Source organism: Bicyclus anynana, chromosome 8 (assembly GCF_947172395.1).
Source record: "Bicyclus anynana chromosome 8, ilBicAnyn1.1, whole genome shotgun sequence".
NCBI classification, from domain to species: domain Eukaryota; kingdom Metazoa; phylum Arthropoda; class Insecta; order Lepidoptera; family Nymphalidae; genus Bicyclus; species Bicyclus anynana.
Genome location: NC_069090.1, coordinates 17,635,285 through 17,653,275, shown reverse-complemented (window position 1 = coordinate 17,653,275; position 17,991 = coordinate 17,635,285). Strand labels below are relative to the sequence as shown.

Sequence of the window (17,991 nt, the reverse complement as noted above, 5' to 3'; positions counted from 1 at the left end):
GTTTGTAAAAGCGCGTATTTCGGTTTCCAGATGTCGTTTAGAGTGGTTCGTAGTTCAAAGTTCCGCCACGTTTACGGGCAAGCCCTGAAAAGGGAGCAGTGCTATGATAACGTCCGAGTGTCCAAGAGTTCGTGGGACTCGACGTTCTGTGCAGTGAACCCCAAGTTTCTGGCTATCATCGTCGAGTCGGCCGGCGGCGGCGCCTTCATAGTTCTTCCCCATAACAAGGTAAGTGGCCCAATTGATCAACAAGCTGTTAGAAACAGTGATTCAGCATTGTTATGATGTCTCAGCAACTCTTTCTTATCATTTAGTTTATTCTTTATTGCAAAAAATATATTAATGATTTACGAGAATAATTGCAAAATAAGCTAAGGTCTTCTTGCTACAGTGATTTCTCCCAGATAACCTTCAGTGAGAGGAATCAATTTAGGCTTCTTAGATAGATAATAGACTAGAATGAGAGACTTAAAAAGTTGAATGTAAGTAGGGGGTTAATTCCACAGTTTCCACTACACTGTAAACAATTTTGTATCTAATTATAAGCTTGTTTCTTGTTATTAAACAATTTCTGCGACTAGTGCAGTACTAGTGGATAAGTTGATAGCTATAAAACTTAACTTATGTGAACTTATGTCTTTACTTAACTTATATTTTTATTTTTGTTCAGTTAAATCTTTCAGTGATCAGTCACTTGACTATAAACTGATTTTTGATAAAAGGTGTTTTAAGTTGAAGGTCGGACCATCAAGTACCTCTTCAGGTTTTGGTCATACATTGGTTATTACTGTCCACCACACATCTCTTCCACAGTGGAGTGCTTTAGCCTTTTGTTTTTACCAGGCATTATTAGTAATTTGGCAAGACTGTTTGTGTGCTCTTTTGTGTTTTATAGTGTTTTGAGTCTAATGGTAAAAATTAACTACTGGTCTAAAATTGATTGCTTGAATGCTCATTTTTTTCGAATAGCCATCACTTACACCAATCCTATTAAAGCCTGTGTAAGAAATAAGGATAATCTATAGCATAGTAAACTCCCAAGTCTAAAAGGTTTCAAGTTCAATCTATTAATTTCATTGTTCCCTCTGCTAGCACTAGATTCACTTCATCAGAAGGCAAATGGATGGATAGCCCTTATCAACTGATTTCACATTCACATTATTTATAATGGAACATATTTTATGCTTGTCCACATGGCACGGGTGCTGAATCAGTGACTCCCTTTGACAACATTTAACTAATTTACGAGTATGTCCCACTAGTGGATGCCTGCAAAATCAAGAGAAAATCAGTTAAAATTTTTGTATCTTCTTCTTTCCTGGGCCTTTTCTGCACTTGGCCACTAGGGGTTGGTCGTGCATAGGTCCATTTAGTTTGGAAAACATCATAGCTATAGTAAGCTATCCTTAATCCATTGCGGACTTTTTGTAGATACATAGAAGAGGAATTTCACTGTGGGTGTGTTTTGTGTCTTTAATGGCAGTATTTTTGATGAAAGCTGTTTGACCTTTTCCTTAATTTCCAATAAATGTTGTCATATATATATCTAAACTAATATTATAAAGAGGTAAAGTTTTTGAAGTTGTTGGAGAACAAATTTTCAAAATTCTTTTATCAATATAAATGCAAGTTATTTGTATATTATTATATTCCCACAAGAACAGGAACTATGTGGGTGAAACTGTGAGACGTCTGCTAGTATATACTTGTATACATAATGTTTCTCATGAATCACTCTACATAATATGAGTTTTTTATTATTTTATATATTATAAGAGTATAGTAAAGTGATGAGTTTAGTTAAAAACTTAAAGCTAGAGTTATACACAACTTGGTCTGCTATACACTACAAAATAAATGATACAACCAGTTGTTGCTTTGTAATCATGTCAGATATTTTTCCTTGTATACCTTATCAATTTATATTTACAATATTTAGTTAATTTAGTCAGCTTAAATTATAAATATATAAATAAAAGAGTGTACTAATATAAATTGTCTAGGACACACACACAGGCTACTCTAATTTTCCAGAAAAAATTAAGGCATCTGTGGGATTTGTGGAAAACAGAGATGGCAGTGCTCGCTCTTATGTATATATGACCTGCACAGTTACTAATCTTACAGCACAGTGTATCTTTGTCATTAACATAACCCAGTCAATTAGGAAATGACAGATAATGAGATGTAAACTCAAATTATGCACCTACATTTTGGTGTTCTTAAAAATTGCCTCAAAAGTCTTATAAAATCTTGTCTGCAACATAAGTTGTTCAAGGTCAGAAGTAGGTGGATAGGGTAAGGTAGGATACAGATGGGGTAGGCTGAGGGTTGTGTAGGGGTAGGGTAGGGTATGGGTAGGGAGGAAGTAAGTGTACATACTTATAAGTCAAAGCAAAGTTTGCTTTTATAAAGTGAGTTTGTTTGTTTGAATTTGTTAATCAATAAAAAATTGGCAAAACTGCAAAAAACATTCTCTTTGAGCTTTGAGAGCTTCCATTGTGTGTGCTGCAAATACAGTTCACAGCAGCATAATATATCTTTATAAGGTTTGTTCAGGGCTTCCGTAGTTTATTATAATAATTGTAGAGCAAAAGTTTTGATTTTGCTTTCAAAATTATTATACACCTAAACCTAAAAATTTTCAAGATAGAGAGCATAGAGCTTGCAGCTACCACTCGCTTTCCCATAAACCTACAAAACATAAATGACCTGAAAGTCATTGTTTATCTAAGAAGAGTTGACACTGTCTAATTTTAAAATACATAATCTATTAGAGTCAAAGTCCAAATTTATTTATTTCAAGTAGGCTTAGTTTACAAGCACCTTTGAAACTGAAGATTATGTTATGGTAATAGTAATATAAGTCGAAAACTCCAATTAAAGTTACAAGGGTCCCAAACGTCTGGGTCTGAGAGGAGCCCCAACAAACTCAGCCAGGGAACACTTGTATGAGTCTGTGCTTAATAAAAATTTAAACTTTGAAAATTTTAAATACATGCCCTTGGTTTCATATGGCAGTTTATTATAAATACAAGAAGCTTCAATAGCTTAATGCTAATGAGGCTCGTCTTGTCACCAACAGGTTGTGGTTTGAACCCCGCCCCCCGGAATATTGTTGTACCCACTTCTAATACAGTCTTTTTCTTATATTGGTCATAAAATATGCCAAATATTCTTTATTTAGAATAAAAATGTGAGACACCAATTCAAAATTTACATTTAGATTAATTTGGGAGACCACACAAATTCTGTCAAATATAATATACTTTTTTTGTTATCACCATGTTGGTGGAACAAGCGCGCGCGATGAGGCCATTACGCATCGGGCATCGGGTACCTGTGGGTATGGGTAATGGGACAATGATCGCACTCGTGACAGCCAACAATGGCGCCAGATATCGGCTATCGGTTCGGCGAACGGATTCCTCGCGCTGTGTCATGACTACGAAATGTTAACAACGCGACCATACAAACGGCATACACTACAAACTATTGACAACAGCGTCGCCACCGATACATACGATGAAACTTATACTCCTGACGAGCGGACGCCTGCGATTTCGTCCGCGTGGAATTTAGGTTTTCACAAATCTCTCGGGAACCATGGATTATTCCGGGATAAAAAGTAGCTTATGTGTTAATCCATGCTATAATATATCTCAATACCAAATTTCAGCTAATTCGGTTAAGTAGTCGAGGCCGGAAAGAGTAACAAACATTCATATCATTAAAATCATCAGTTTTCGCAAATCTCGGGAAACCATGGATTTTTTCGGGATAAAAAGTAGCCTACGTGTTAATCTAGAGTAAAATCCATCGCCATTCCGAATTTTAGCCAAATCGCTTCAGTAGTAGCGGCGTTAAAGAGTAACAAACATCCAAACATCCATACAAACTTTTGCATTTGTAATATTAGTAGGAACGATTTTCCGGATATGGTAAAGAATCTTTTAAAAGATACTAATATACTCACGAACGTACATAAGCGGAAACTAAAGAATTACTTTTTGGGACAGCCTGTGTGTGTTGCAGCAGCGGTTTACTCACACTTTTACGATATTTAATTAACTACCCGATACTGATTTTTGTTTGTGAATTATTATTAGTTCTTAAATATTGTATTATGTAATAATAACCAGTGCACAGAAAAACCAACTGTGGTTTGTGTTGCACTATTGTTAGGCTTAATTGAAATGTGTTTTTTTGTCTATACTAATATTATAAAGAGGTAAAGTTTGTAAGTTTGTAAGTTTGTCACATTTTTTAAATGGGGTAATCTTCGGAACTACTGGTCCGATTTTAAAAATTCTTTCACCAGTAGGATGCTACATTATCGGGGAGTGCTATAGGCTATATTTTATATTGGTATCATATATATTAGCCGAGTTATCACAGTTTTTGTCATACAGGTCGGACTGAAAATCCTCTTAAACAGACTTATTCGCATGCGCTGCCTTAACTATTGTGTAAAATTGAAATTAATGTACAGAGACTTTATGTATCTTTAAAAGTTCTACAAAAAAGTCCGCGACACCATATATCTATCTTCTATATATTAGCAGATATAGTACCTTTTGTGTTTTAAAAATTATTAATTTTATATACTTAGGTTTACGTCATTATTTATACAACTAAACTTTAATCCTTATTAAAATAAATTATTTAATAATCACAAGGATATTATGGAGATAAAATTTGCCCTTTACAGTATGTTAATTACTTAAATAGTTTCGGAGATAATACAAAATTTCTAAAAGACGCAGAAATTCCGCTATATGATGCCCGGCGCTTTCATTTACGTAGTTCCCGTTCCCGTGTGAATATGGGGATCAAACATAGCCTATGACACTCGCAAATAACGTAGCTTTCTATTGGTAAAACTATTTTCCAAATCGGTCCAGTAGATCCAGAGATTACCTCCTACAACCACACGAACTTTACCTCCTACAACCACACGAACTTTACCTCTTTATATTATTAGCATAGAAGTCTCTATTTCTCTTGGTCATACCACCACTCTCGAAGGACTGGACCGATTTTGCTAAGGGTAGGAGTAAAATAGAGAAGTTACAGGGTAGGGTAGGGTACGGGTAGGGAAGCGTAGGGGTAGTGTAGGGGTAGGGTAGGTTTAGGGCCGGGTTTAGGGTAGTGGTAGGGTAGGGGTAGAGGTAGGGTAGTAGTAGGGTAGAGGTACGGGTAGGATAGGGAAGTGGTAGGGTAGGGGTAGGATAGGCGTGAGATAGGGGTACGGGTGGGATAGGGGTAGGAAAGGGATAGGGTACGGGGAGGGTAGGGGTAGGATGAGGGTAGGGTGTAGGTAAGGTATGGGTAGGTTTGGGGTAGGGTAGGGGTAGGGTAGGGTTGGGGTAGTGGTAGGGTAGGGGTAGGGTAGGGTAGGGGTAGTAGTAAAGTTGACATCGAAATTTACGCGGACGAAGTCGCGGGCGTCCGCTAGTAGAATAATAAATAAATAAAGTAGGATTAAAGAGCTATGTTAGGAGTATCTCTGCGTGGTCGAATCAGAAATGAGGAGATCCGCAGAAGAACCAAAGTCACCGACATAGCTTAACGAGTAGCGAAGCTGAAGTGGCAATGGGCGGGGCACATAGTGCGAAGAGCCGATGGACGTTGGGGTCCCAAAGTGCTGGAATGGCGACCCCGCACTAGTAAGCGCAGTGTTGGCCGACCCCCCACCAGGTGGACTGACGACATCAAGCGAGTCGCAGGGATTCGCTGGATGCAGGCGGCTCAGTGATGTTTGGAAGTCCCTACAAAATGTCCTGCAGTGGACGTCCATCGGCTGATATGATGATGATGAAAGTGTTTTTCAGATAGCATGGGTACGGCGACAGTTGCCTTATGACGTTCATAATACGTACTATTATCGTGAATCGCGGCAAACTTTCAAGAGTGAATCAAACTGTCACCGTACCCATGCTATCTGAAAAATACTATAGGATAAATATATTTATATAATGTTTCTAAAACGCCTTCGAAAATAATGCGTTATTTTAGAACAAATGACAAGGTCGATAAAGTACATTGCATATACATAGTAGTATACTGAGCGTGACACTCACAGATAACGTGACTTTCTATTGGTAAAATTGGCATGTTGTTGAGATTTCTTTGGTGAGTGGTCATCACGCATCACGGGCAGCGATGCGCATTGCGCAGTGCGTGCGTGTGCGTGCTGCTGCTCTGAGGCACGCCATTAGCGACAGTTCCGACAGAATGTCATCCGACGACCGTCACTGGCGATGCGTCGATAGCACATTTTTTACCTCAGGATGTATTTCTATGAAGAGTCAATAGGTACAATAAGATTTTTCAATTAGTATTTGGTTTAGAAAAGTCTAAAATATGATTATTTTGTATAAACTAATATTTGTTGGCTGTGAGGTGGAACAATAGAAACATTCAAAAACCAAAATGATGATGAGCTCTAATATTTGTATACAAAGTCTATCCAGCCATTTTAATAATATTGTACTACTGTTCGCACTGCAAAGGTGGCATTGGTGTTTGGTTGTTACTGGATCTGTACTCTTGATTTCTTTGACTGAGACTGCTGAGACGCGGCTGAGACACACTGGATGAGTGTCAAAGCGTCGTCACTCGTCAGTTAGTCCATTACACGGAGGCGGAGGGCGTGCACAGACAGTCTGCGTCTATCGGCGTCCGTGTGCGATGCACGGCCACAGGAGCACATGTGTGATGTGTTTACATTCCTGCTCCACTCGTGGGTACACGTGTAATCACTTGGACGCTCCGCCACAAGCGAGCCCAGCGTGTGAGACGCATTCAAATACAATTTATTTATAAAAAAAACATTATAGTTTGCCATATCTTTTGCATACGGCCAATATACCCGTTCCCCCGTAACTGGTATGAAAGGCTATTAGGAGTGGGTACTACAATAACCCGGCGGCGATCGGGGATCGAACCACGATCTGTCGGTGCAGAGTCCGGCGCCATTGCCGTTGAGCTATTGAGGTTTTCACTTCATTGTTATCGTGCTAACTCGTTCCTTGACTTGTTGTTCCAATCCAGGTGGCTCAAAAAATCATTTATTTTAAAACATGTTCAGTTACTTGTGCCTCGGAGTAAAGAAATTAGTGTGAAAGTCCCTACATCAATCAACGGACGGTAGTAGGAAAAGCTTTCATAAACAACTTCATTGCTGTAGATACTGAATGCCGGTAAATTTTAATGTTGCGATAATTGGGAATCGATAAGTTTTGCGGAATCCCCGAATACCTTCCACTTGCCAGAACCATTAGATTATATCGATCGATTGGAAATTGCATTGAAATGGATGGAATGCGCCGTATTTAGCGGCGGAGGCTATTGTTGCTCTGGACACATAATATTTACCAAATAGTTTATCCAGTTATTTATACAGGCGGTTGGGCAAGCGGCCGATGCGCAGGGCCCGCCCACGCGCGCGCTGGACGGCGTGGCGTGCGCAACGCGCTCGTGTTGTACACTATATCCTACTGGAAACTGCTTCGGAAATACTCCACGCCGTATTTGATGTCCAGTGACACCATTGGTATGATATCAAATGTTCAGTAGCTTTGATTACCTACGAAGTAACTGCCACTGATGTCGGTAACGAAAGTCCGGCAGCTTTAGACATTGAGACGCAAACTGTGCTCGTGTGTGGTGCCTCGACATGTGCCTCTGGTGATTTATGCGAATGTTACCAGTCGTGCTTTTATACTTTATGGGTAAAAACGTTGTGATATACAAGAGCGAAGTTCTCATTTTACTTGTAAAACCACTCTGCAATGATCGCGCAGAGTCATATTGCGATAGCATTATTTTGGGAGTTATGTATAGTAACGATGTAATCTGATGCACAATTGCACACGTCGCCATGCGTGTACTGTGAGCAGTCAGCACTCAGCAGACACACGCAGTCCGCGTCCACTGTCCATCGCCAGAGAAGCGTGTCATGTCATCGCATCGCAGAAGATATTCGCATCTCGCGCTAAACATAGCGCGCTATTTAAGGCCGCCGTTTATCAGCGCCCGCCGCCCGAATTATCCGCGAATGACCAACCGCGGACAGTTCCCACGCGTCTGCAGCTGTGCTGTGACTGGGATGGACATGATTTGCTGCGCTTATGTCATCGTCGACCTATTTTAATGGGCCATTTCAGGGCACAGATCTCTTTCACGTAAGGAGCAAGATTTGGCACACTTACCACGCTTCGGGCTATATATGATGATAATGTTTGATACATTAACGCGACCCAACACTCGAACCTAATGACTGATAACCATTACCCGAATACACACTCTCACTCACTCACTTATTATGCATTCTGCGTACAAATAATAATCCCCACTCCTGAGGTACAAGGACCCAGCAACACGTAATATTAACTCCGTGGCGCAGTGAATTTACAAAGCGGAGGTCCTGGGGTTTCGACCCCCGCCGGGTCGATTGAGGTTTTTCTTAATTGCTCCAGGTCTGGCTAGTTAACACCCTACCGGCAAAGACGTACTACCAAGCGATTTAGTGTCCGGCACGATGCCGTGTAGAAACCGAAAGGGGTGTAGATTTACATCCTCCTCCTGACAAATTAGTCCGCTTCCATTTTAGATTGCATCATCACTTACTATCAGGTACTTGTAAGCAATGAAAAAAAAGACTTTGGTTTTGATTATTGAAAAAATATACAAGAAGTTAACCAGTGGAGACTGTTCCTATTTGGGTAGTGGTGCTTGCGTCGCTCGCGACACCGGCAGTGACACGGTTAACTCCAAACGCTCGGAATGAGTGGAGTGAGTCACGCAGTTCCGCCGCACGCCGCAGGTGACACACGCTGGCGAGGCGCCATCGCGTCCCAACGCACACTCGTAAATACAGCTGGACGCCAGTCGCCGCTTCAGCCAAATGCATCGCACACATGGATTTCGCAACAATTCTCTTCCTACCATGCGTTCCATTTTTAAGTTTCATAATCCACTATTGCTAAAAAATATCTTAATGAATGTCCAGTAAGAAATTTTTAATCACAAACGAATTAGTGATCGATTGCGAGGTCATGATGCCCGGATAGTACCTCAGTTATAACTTGGCAAAAATCGTTTGTGATTTGGCCACGGCTGAATCCCTTACTGAGTTTTGTCAAAGAGTTCAACTTAGAACTTACTGCCGCCGTACTTAGTTTGGTTGCTGGTGATGCAGCCCATAAGGGCAAGGTGCCGGTGCACTGAGGGGCTCGTGGCTAGTGGCGGCGGTGCGGCGCCGCAGACAGGCCGGCGGCATGCTCGCGCTCGCGGCATGAGATCAAACAACTGATTGCGTTCCTGCGCTATTTCTGTACAATGCGCTATGCATACTCGGTAGCCGCTCATCCTCATTTTGGACATAATTCATTAAATACCAATAGTTTTGATATGTAGGTAATTTATATTAATACTGACACGCCCTGCGGTTCCACCCGCGTAGCTTTCGTTCCCTTAAGATTGCGGGGATAAAACATAGCCCATGTTCAACAGAGATAATGATGAATTTACTCTTTATGACATTAGTACAGATAAAAAAGACTAGGTTTATGTGAATTTAAACAATTTTGAATTTAGTAGAATGACTTGTTAGTGTCGCATTGAGGAATACCATCCTCCATTGTACACGATTTAGATTTTTAAAGATATGTAAAGTTATATAAAAAGGTCACGCGAGTAATCTGATCACCGTAATCATGGACGTCAGTGATTAAAGTTTGCATTAATCAAATGAGCGATGATCTGCAAGCCGACACCCGCCACCCGACACCGGCGCGGGGTGTCGGGTGGCGGCGCCGCGCTATTGATTACTAATTCATTTGTTCAAGGGCAAGCGTGCACTGTACACTGCATACACTGCACACACTGCGTTATCCGACTACAACTACAAGTTTTACATAGCATTAGAAGAAGTTTACAGTTACTACTACTATAATATTAATAAGCTTTTTTTGACGGCCACCCTACCGGCTAGTTACCACCCTACCGGCAAAGACGTACCGCCAAGCGATTAAGTGTCCCGGTACGATATCGTGTAGAAACCGAAAGGGGAGTGGCTTTTCATCCTACTCCTAACAAGTTGACCCGTTTCCATCTCAGATTGCATCATCACTTACCATCAGGTGAGATTGTAGTCAAGGGGTAACTTTTATAGAATAAAGAAAAACGTTTCTATACAAATTTTCAAAAGCAACTTTCATAGCACTAAAAAGACAAGCCCGTCAATGAGTTGTGACTATTACTAGTTCGGAGAGCAGGTTCTACAGGGAGCTGAAAAAAAAACTCGGTAGTTTCTTTTGTGCCAAAGAAAGCAAAGTAGATGGCTTCCATGAATCTTTGGCATTCAGTTTAAGACCCGTTGAGTAGTTTTTGCGTGAATGAATAACGAACATGCTCGTGACGTTCGTAACACACTACACCGTCACAAGCGTTTACGATTGTAGTAACTTTTTATACAACTAGCTCGCGGAACTGCTAACTCAATGGCCTATTAGATCTTAACTAGAAAACTATCGTCTACTGCAGAAAATGACTTTGAAAATCGAATGAAAACCCTCATTCGCGCGAGCGTTTTTTTTAACGGACTTTAAAAAAGCGCTCAAATACAACAAATGCATTCCCAATTTCACGCATGGACGTTGGAAACAAACCTTTATTTAACTTTGTACTATATTTGAACGCTTTTTTAACGTCCGTTTAAATAATATCTCGTACGAATGAGGACTTAACGCCTCCTAGAATACTGTTAACTGAATATGTCAGCCTGAGGCACTGATTGAGCCTCGTGCAGTTGTGAGTTCACCCGCAACACTATACCTTCAACATGGAACGATTTGCCCAACCATCTACATAAGGCTGGCGACAAACTACAAGTGTTTCCCGACAGGAGTGGGCGCGAGGTGAGAAAGCCCGCGGTGCTGTAATTGCTGGTCAGCACTTTCACTGAATTATTTTGAGCGCATCGCAACCGGCCGCGCGTTTATACTTTCGTGTCGACGCTTTGGCGCATTCGGAACATTTTCGTGCATTCTGAGTGTCGCCTCGAGTGCAGACTCGGAGTAATGTGATCATACCGTTTGAAGCTAGTTCTATCTTTTGCTCCAATTGAGAGTTGATCTGCAAGGTTCATTATTTCCATATTCCTATAGCTAAAGGTTCTTCCCGTATTAGGAAAGGAAGATCCGGTAGAGGTACTATGTCACGTTCAACACACGCCTAATGACACTACAATTTTAAAAATTGGTCGTAACTTCACACTCCATCTCTCTCTCTGTCCACTTACAAACACGGAAAATGCCATGGTAATCAGTAACCAATTTCCTTAATTGTCATTATATTATTCGCAAATGACAAAGTTCAAATTCGAGGAATTCCACTCGAGTTAATTAACATTAAACACAAAATGAAAATAGCCTTATTGGCATTTTCACATGAAATTATCCATTTTTGCTTTTTGAGTTAAGTTCTTTTGAAACATGTCTGTAACACCTTTTTCCATTCTCAGTACAGCAGCAATGTATTCAATGCTGATAGTGTCCAACGAAAAGTATAATATGTGACAGGTCATTGCTTACAAACATTGTTATCAGAGGGAGCACGCAACATTCGACCAAATAGACATGTTGAAAGGAGCTTAAAGAGAAGATTAGTTTGTGAAAACTGTTAGACGATGGTTGAGTTGTGCCTCGCCTTAGGTCTATATAGTTAGGTACTGCTGCGTTTTGTACCTACCCGCAGCAAGTTAAGCGGTACGACGGCAAGCCAAGTTGCGGCTAAAAAGTAAAATTAACATTACTGGCTTTAAAATAAAGTTGAAAAATAATTAATACCTGTACTCTTGATGATTATTTGCCATGGTAATTATCTTTCAACTTTGTTTCAAAGTCATGTAGTAGAAATGCGCCGATATTTAAGGCGGTAGGAACAAGCATGCAATAAAACGTCTTCATTACTCTATTAGTACGAATGATGAGGTGTCATGTAAACGCGCGTCTACAACAGAACAAGCCATTAAACACTTTACGAGTGCGACTTTTCGTATTAAGAGCTATCGTAAAATGTACGTAAATAAAGCTTTTAAATTACATTGCACTACTAATAAAAGTTCTTGGAAGGTCACTGTCAAATTCAAATTCATTTGAAGCATTGACTTCCAATGAACTTTTGTATGATTTGTCCGCAGGTTGGCCGTACTATAGAAAAATGTATTTGGATGTTTGTAAAACTGATTAGCTTTTGTTCGTTTGTGTTTAGGTGGGGCGCATCCCAGCGGACCACCCGCTGGTGGGCGGACACAAGGGGCCGGTGCTGGACATCGCGTGGTGCCCGCACAACGACAACGTCATCGCCAGCGGCTCCGAGGACTGCGTCGTCAAGGTAACCGTTTGTTGCTTTAAAATGTAACAGTTGATGTTCCCTGGCAGTAGGACACTAACTACTACCAAAACAATCCGCGAGCTTACCGCAGTGTCAGCCGGGGTCCGATCGCCCCACTAGTAGATGCGTTAGCTATGTTGACAGTGCGTCGTGTGCGCAGGTGTGGCAGATCCCGGACGGCGGGCTGTCGCGCACGCTGACGGAGCCGGTGGTGGACCTGGTGTACCACCAGCGGCGCGTGGGGCTGGTGCTATGGCACCCCACCGCGCAGAACGTGCTGCTCACGGCCGGCTCCGACAACCAGGTGAGTAGCTTGCAAGGTTGCCTCAATTCACTCGTCATTTTTTTAGGGCAATCACATTTGTTCTATAATAATGTATTATTTGCGAAAGTGTTTATAAAAACATGACAATTATTATCTCATGACAAGTTTTTCAGTTTTGAACAAAATTGCCCTTCATTATGCTTTTAGTGAATATGATAGGAGATATTATTTTATGTTAGAAGGTACCACACCTCCCGGCTTCATTTCCACGTGGACGAAATCGCTATTTAAAATATAATTTAGTATAAATTTGTGCTACCCACAGATAGCGATATGGAACGTGGGTACGGGGGAGGTGCTCATCAGCCTCGACTGCCACCCGGACCTCATCTACTCGGCCTGCTGGAACTGGACCGGCTCCAAACTGCTCACCACTTGCCGGGATAAGAAGATCAGGTGTGTGTCTGCTATTTGGGCGCTGTCCTGATTGTATTCACTTTTGATCATCACTCTCTACTCGTACTAGAGGTGCTCGTGTGACTTTCTGGTCACCACCGACCTTGGATTTTTCCAGGACAAAAGTAGCCTGTGTTTTCTGAAAAGAAGCCTACAACTAGAATAATTACAGGTACGCCACTTAACGAAGTCCTCGACCGTGCAGTCAAGTCACTAGTGATTAGTTGAATATCATGGTAGGCATGTTGCATTGTAACATCGAATCAGTAAATAAAGCTGTTCCGTGTTGTCCGTGGGCAGGATCATCGACCCGCGCAAGGGCGAGGTGGAGTCGGAGGCCATCGCGCACGAGGGCAGCAAGGCGTCGCGCGCCATCTTCCTCAAGCACGGGCTCGTCTTCACCACCGGGTACGTGGCCGACTATTGCTTATATCACATCATCGTCATTATCGACCTATACTCGGCTCACTGTTAAGCACGAGACTCCTCAGATCAAGAGAGGTTACGCACGCTGGCGAATTGGCAAACTTCGCATATATAATTAAAAAAATCTTTAGTATCGTCACAATGTTTTTACCTTGACACATGATATTTAAATTGTTAAATACACATAACTGATAAGTTATAACCGAATCAAAGGCAGATGTCATATCCAATGGTCTCTGCCCGGATAAGGCGCGAGGGATCTGGCTCCTCCTGTAATGTTCTTCCAACCCCTTTTGGGGCTGCAACAAAATATGGTTAAATTTTCCTTCATTGATATCTACATAGGTGGCGTTCTTTAAAAGCTCCTGTTTGAATCTGTCGCAGATTCAGCCGCATGTCGGAGCGGCAGTACTCGCTGCGCACTCCCGACGAGCTGAACGAGCCCATCGTGACGGTGGAGATCGACACCAGCAACGGAGTGATGTTCCCGCTCTACGACCCCGACACCAACCTCATCTACCTCTGCGGGAAGGGCGACTCCGTCATACGGTACTTTGAGGTGAGTGCGACGAGCGGCAGTACCGACACCAACGGTACTTCGGTTCCTATTCAGATAATAGACAAATAAAAAGTGGGCTACTGAGTAGGCAATAAATATAGGGGTTCCTCAAGGATCTTTATTAGGGCCCATTCTTTTTCTCATTTATGTTAATGATCTCCTTTATCTTGATAATGATAATAATCATACTATTATTCTGTTTGCAAATGACACATCACTTATGTTAAAAATCAATAGGACAGTAACTCCTTACAACAATGTAAACGGCTCTCTCGACAATTAGGTACGATTTTATGATAAACTGCTCAATGAAACCATGGACAAGTCTCTCGCAATATGTTTAAGGTTTTGGTTGAAAACAGTTTTATAGAAGATTCCTATTACAATACTACTGCTAACTACGGACTGCAGATTAACACTAAACGATTAAACATAAAAAAATCAAGAAAAAATAATGATACAAAATACAAGTTAATTTTATGAATAAACGTATTTTGACATTGACTTTGATATGGAAAAAAATGAGCTGTACAAATAATCACATTCCAGGTGACTCCAGAGCCTCCCTTCGTGCACTATATCAACACGTTCCAAACGCCCGACCCGCAAAGAGGTATGTTCTCATTTGCGGCATTCAACAGAAAGAACATTTCCCCATCAATAATAATTATTAAATTAAACATTTATGTAAAAATGCTTACTACCACACAACTGATGTAAAACATCTTGAAAAAATAATAAAACAAAGCGACATCTTTAAAGTTTAGGCGTTACTGCATCACAATAGTGTTACGAGTTCCTTGATTACGGATATTACCATTCATGAATAGTTATTGTGGAGAGGAGATATTTGTACGGAGTGGTTGTAATAGTGATAGTATAAATAAGAGGGTATTTGATGACTTAAGTGTCCGAGACCGTATAGATATCTTCAGTGACTCAATTAGCAGTATTAAGACTAGGTTTCCTTAAGTGGATTACATCTTCACATTTATTTTTTGTTTGTCTTTTTTCTTTTTGATTAGAGTAAGTAAATAATTTGCGTTGTACCTTATGTAAGCATGTTGTGTTTGCTTCAAGTAGGCAAAAAAAAAAAGTTTGGTTGTTTGGTAGCCGGCGTGCACACCGTCACGCTGCTAGTCGCGTTAGTGGTTTTGTGCAATAATGTTTTGTTGCAATTATTAATAATGGTTTGTGTTGTACTTATTGATATAGTTTCATGTTGTAATTATTGATCATAAATTGTTTAGTATCGGTTTAGAGAACAGGTCGGGCAGGGTAGGTGAGTGTCAATGCATTTTAAAGGAATCCCTCAAACCTACACCCAAGGCCACAAGTCCTGAGACCTGCTCGAGGTGTTTCCTCTACCACAAAATAATGGTGCAATCACTGTCGCTGCTACCCATAATAGGTTCTTGAAGTGTACAAAAAGGGATTGTTTCTCTAAGAACACTATCTACTGGTATTTCATAATAATAAACACTATCACTACGTCTGTAGAATGCAGCATGCATCTTAGAATTCTTGCCCGATTATACTTTTCGTAACGCATTCACCACCCAAGTCAAGAGTGTTTTCCTCAATAACGATTTGCTTTGTTCTAAGGGACTATTAAAAAACTAAGCTACGCTATATAGTGAGTCTGTCTATGCAATCATGTAACGACAAAGCCAACATTGCGCCGAATATACTCTTATGCATAGGTCAGAAATTTTAAGAACTAGCCAAAGGAATTTTATCAACCAGCGTATTTTTCAATCCTTGTACAAAATTGTTCAGTTACAGTTATCAAGGGTACCGTGTAATGTGCTACTATGGTAGTGAGTGTACCGTGCTGCTGTCCGCAGGTATCGGCATGATGCCGAAGCGCGGCTGCGACGTAGCCACGTGCGAGATCGCCAAGTTCTACCGGCTCAACAACTCCGGCCTCTGCCAGGTTTGACATCCCAGTGTAACCGACTCTTGACCGCTCATTCAGATATCTATCAGAACATAAGAAACCATACAAGATTTTTGGATATCATTTCGGCGGTTGTTTTCGGATCAAACGCAGATAATTTTCCAAGAAAATTTCTTAGATTGTCATTTAACTTATATAGTCAGCTCGCTGTTATGACCTTTGCATCGGAACTGCCTGTCACACACATACATAGGAATAACAACATGTTCGACTATCTCCCAATCTCAACACCTTGACAGGGTTCCATTTTGATAATGTACACACACATAATTAAGATGGCATTTTGATTGTAAAATGGTCAAATGGAATGAATAATGAATAAATGTAATTGATGAATGAATAATGTAAAATGCGCAGGTGGTGTCGATGACGGTGCCGCGCAAGTCGGAGCTGTTCCAGGAGGACCTGTACCCCGACACACTGAGCGACGAAGCGTCGCTGACGGCCGACGAGTGGCTGGCGGGCGAGGACGCCGAGCCCTGCACCATGTCGCTGAAGGTTTGCCTCTCGCCTATACGCCCCTCGCGCGCAGGAGGTGACGCGCAAGTTGGAGCTCTTCCAGGAGGACCTGTACCTCGACAGGCCGTTTTTTATAAGATACAATTAATAAGTTCTCTATCCTACTTCTGATGATGGAGACGGGCTGACACCAGAAGTGGATTTAACGAGAAAACACAATAATTAAGTTCTCTATCTCACTTCTGATGACGAGATGGGCTGATATCAGAAGTGGATTTAATGAGAAAAACAACAATTAAGATTTCTATCCCACTTCTGATGTTGGAGACGTAAAAAATGGATTTAAAGAGAAAACATAATTATTGAAAGCCTATCAAATCTTACAATTCCCACCAAAAACTTTTTGGTAACAGAGAATATCTTCAAGCAGTGACCGGGGCTTGTGACTCTGGGTGCAGGTTTAAAAGTTCACTTAAGGATGCGTCAACACTTCCTTCCTTCACCACTTCAACCTTCACTGCTCGAGCTAACCCTCGCGCCGATACACAACACTTGGCGGATTTAAAAAATACACTACAAACAGAGTTGATTCAAGTACAGTTGAGAGCAGACAAAAAGCGTCCACACGTTCTGAGTTCTGCGAGCAGACATTTGTACCTACATAGCAGCGCAGTAGCAGGCACGCTGCTGTAAAGGTTCATGCGTTGCAAAAATCGCAGAACTTCTTGTTGACTGCGTGGGCTCTCATTTATATAGTTTTAGTAGACTCACAAGTAGATTACAAAAATAAGAAAACCAATGTCGAACAAAGGTTATGATTCACGATATTTGTCAGGTGAACAAAAATTAACAAATCAAAATGTACCCATAACAAGACCCTAGAATGGCAGAGAAAGATCTTGAGTAGAGTTACGCACTTGTGAACGTTGTGTGTATGGTTAAAAGTTTCTTTGACAGTTAACTAACACTCCCCTTTTCCACTCAACTCTGCCCGCCCATCCCAAGTTACCCATAAAGAAATACAAAACAAGAAATGTGGACACTACAACTGAAATGTGGACTTTGTACAATAGAAAATATTCGTGATATCACTGATACCTTAAGTCCAGGCCATTTTTGATTCCTTTTTGGAAACATCTACGTTTCCCTGGATGGTAGAATTGCAAGTTGACATTGGTTTACATACGAGCTCCGAGAGTCCGTTTAAAAAAAACACTAATCTTTAACATCAAATATATGAAAAATAAAATGGACTTTCAGTATAGCTAATACTGAAAGTTCACTAGAGTATTTATTGTTCAAAAGGTCTCCGTTATCGTTGACGTGATGATGACAGCATCTAATGCTTTTCCATGTAAGGTAGCCGCTCCAACAATAACAGGGCACAAGTAGTGGGCCTTCTGACGTTGCAGACACAGTCACAAATCAAAGAGTGAGCGCTGCGCACATTGACATTAGTTCAAT

General features: G+C 41.1%; 1 protein-coding gene across 4 annotated transcripts in view; it reads left to right on the top strand.

The window, feature by feature from the left end:
* LOC112050725 (coronin-6) overlaps nucleotides 1–17,991 on the top strand; it is a 28,612-nt gene that overhangs the window by 1,699 nt on the left and 8,922 nt on the right. For all 4 annotated transcript variants that reach the window (XM_052883174.1, XM_052883171.1, XM_052883173.1 and 1 more), the window contains 9 exons: nucleotides 31–228; nucleotides 12,280–12,402; nucleotides 12,563–12,706; nucleotides 12,993–13,123; nucleotides 13,424–13,531; nucleotides 13,934–14,108; nucleotides 14,658–14,721; nucleotides 15,956–16,044; nucleotides 16,426–16,566. In XM_052883174.1, coding sequence (XP_052739134.1) covers nucleotides 31–228; nucleotides 12,280–12,402; nucleotides 12,563–12,706; nucleotides 12,993–13,123; nucleotides 13,424–13,531; nucleotides 13,934–14,108; nucleotides 14,658–14,721; nucleotides 15,956–16,044; nucleotides 16,426–16,566 — 1,173 coding nt within the window. The remainder of the gene's footprint in view (nucleotides 1–30; nucleotides 229–12,279; nucleotides 12,403–12,562; nucleotides 12,707–12,992; nucleotides 13,124–13,423; nucleotides 13,532–13,933; nucleotides 14,109–14,657; nucleotides 14,722–15,955; nucleotides 16,045–16,425; nucleotides 16,567–17,991) is intronic.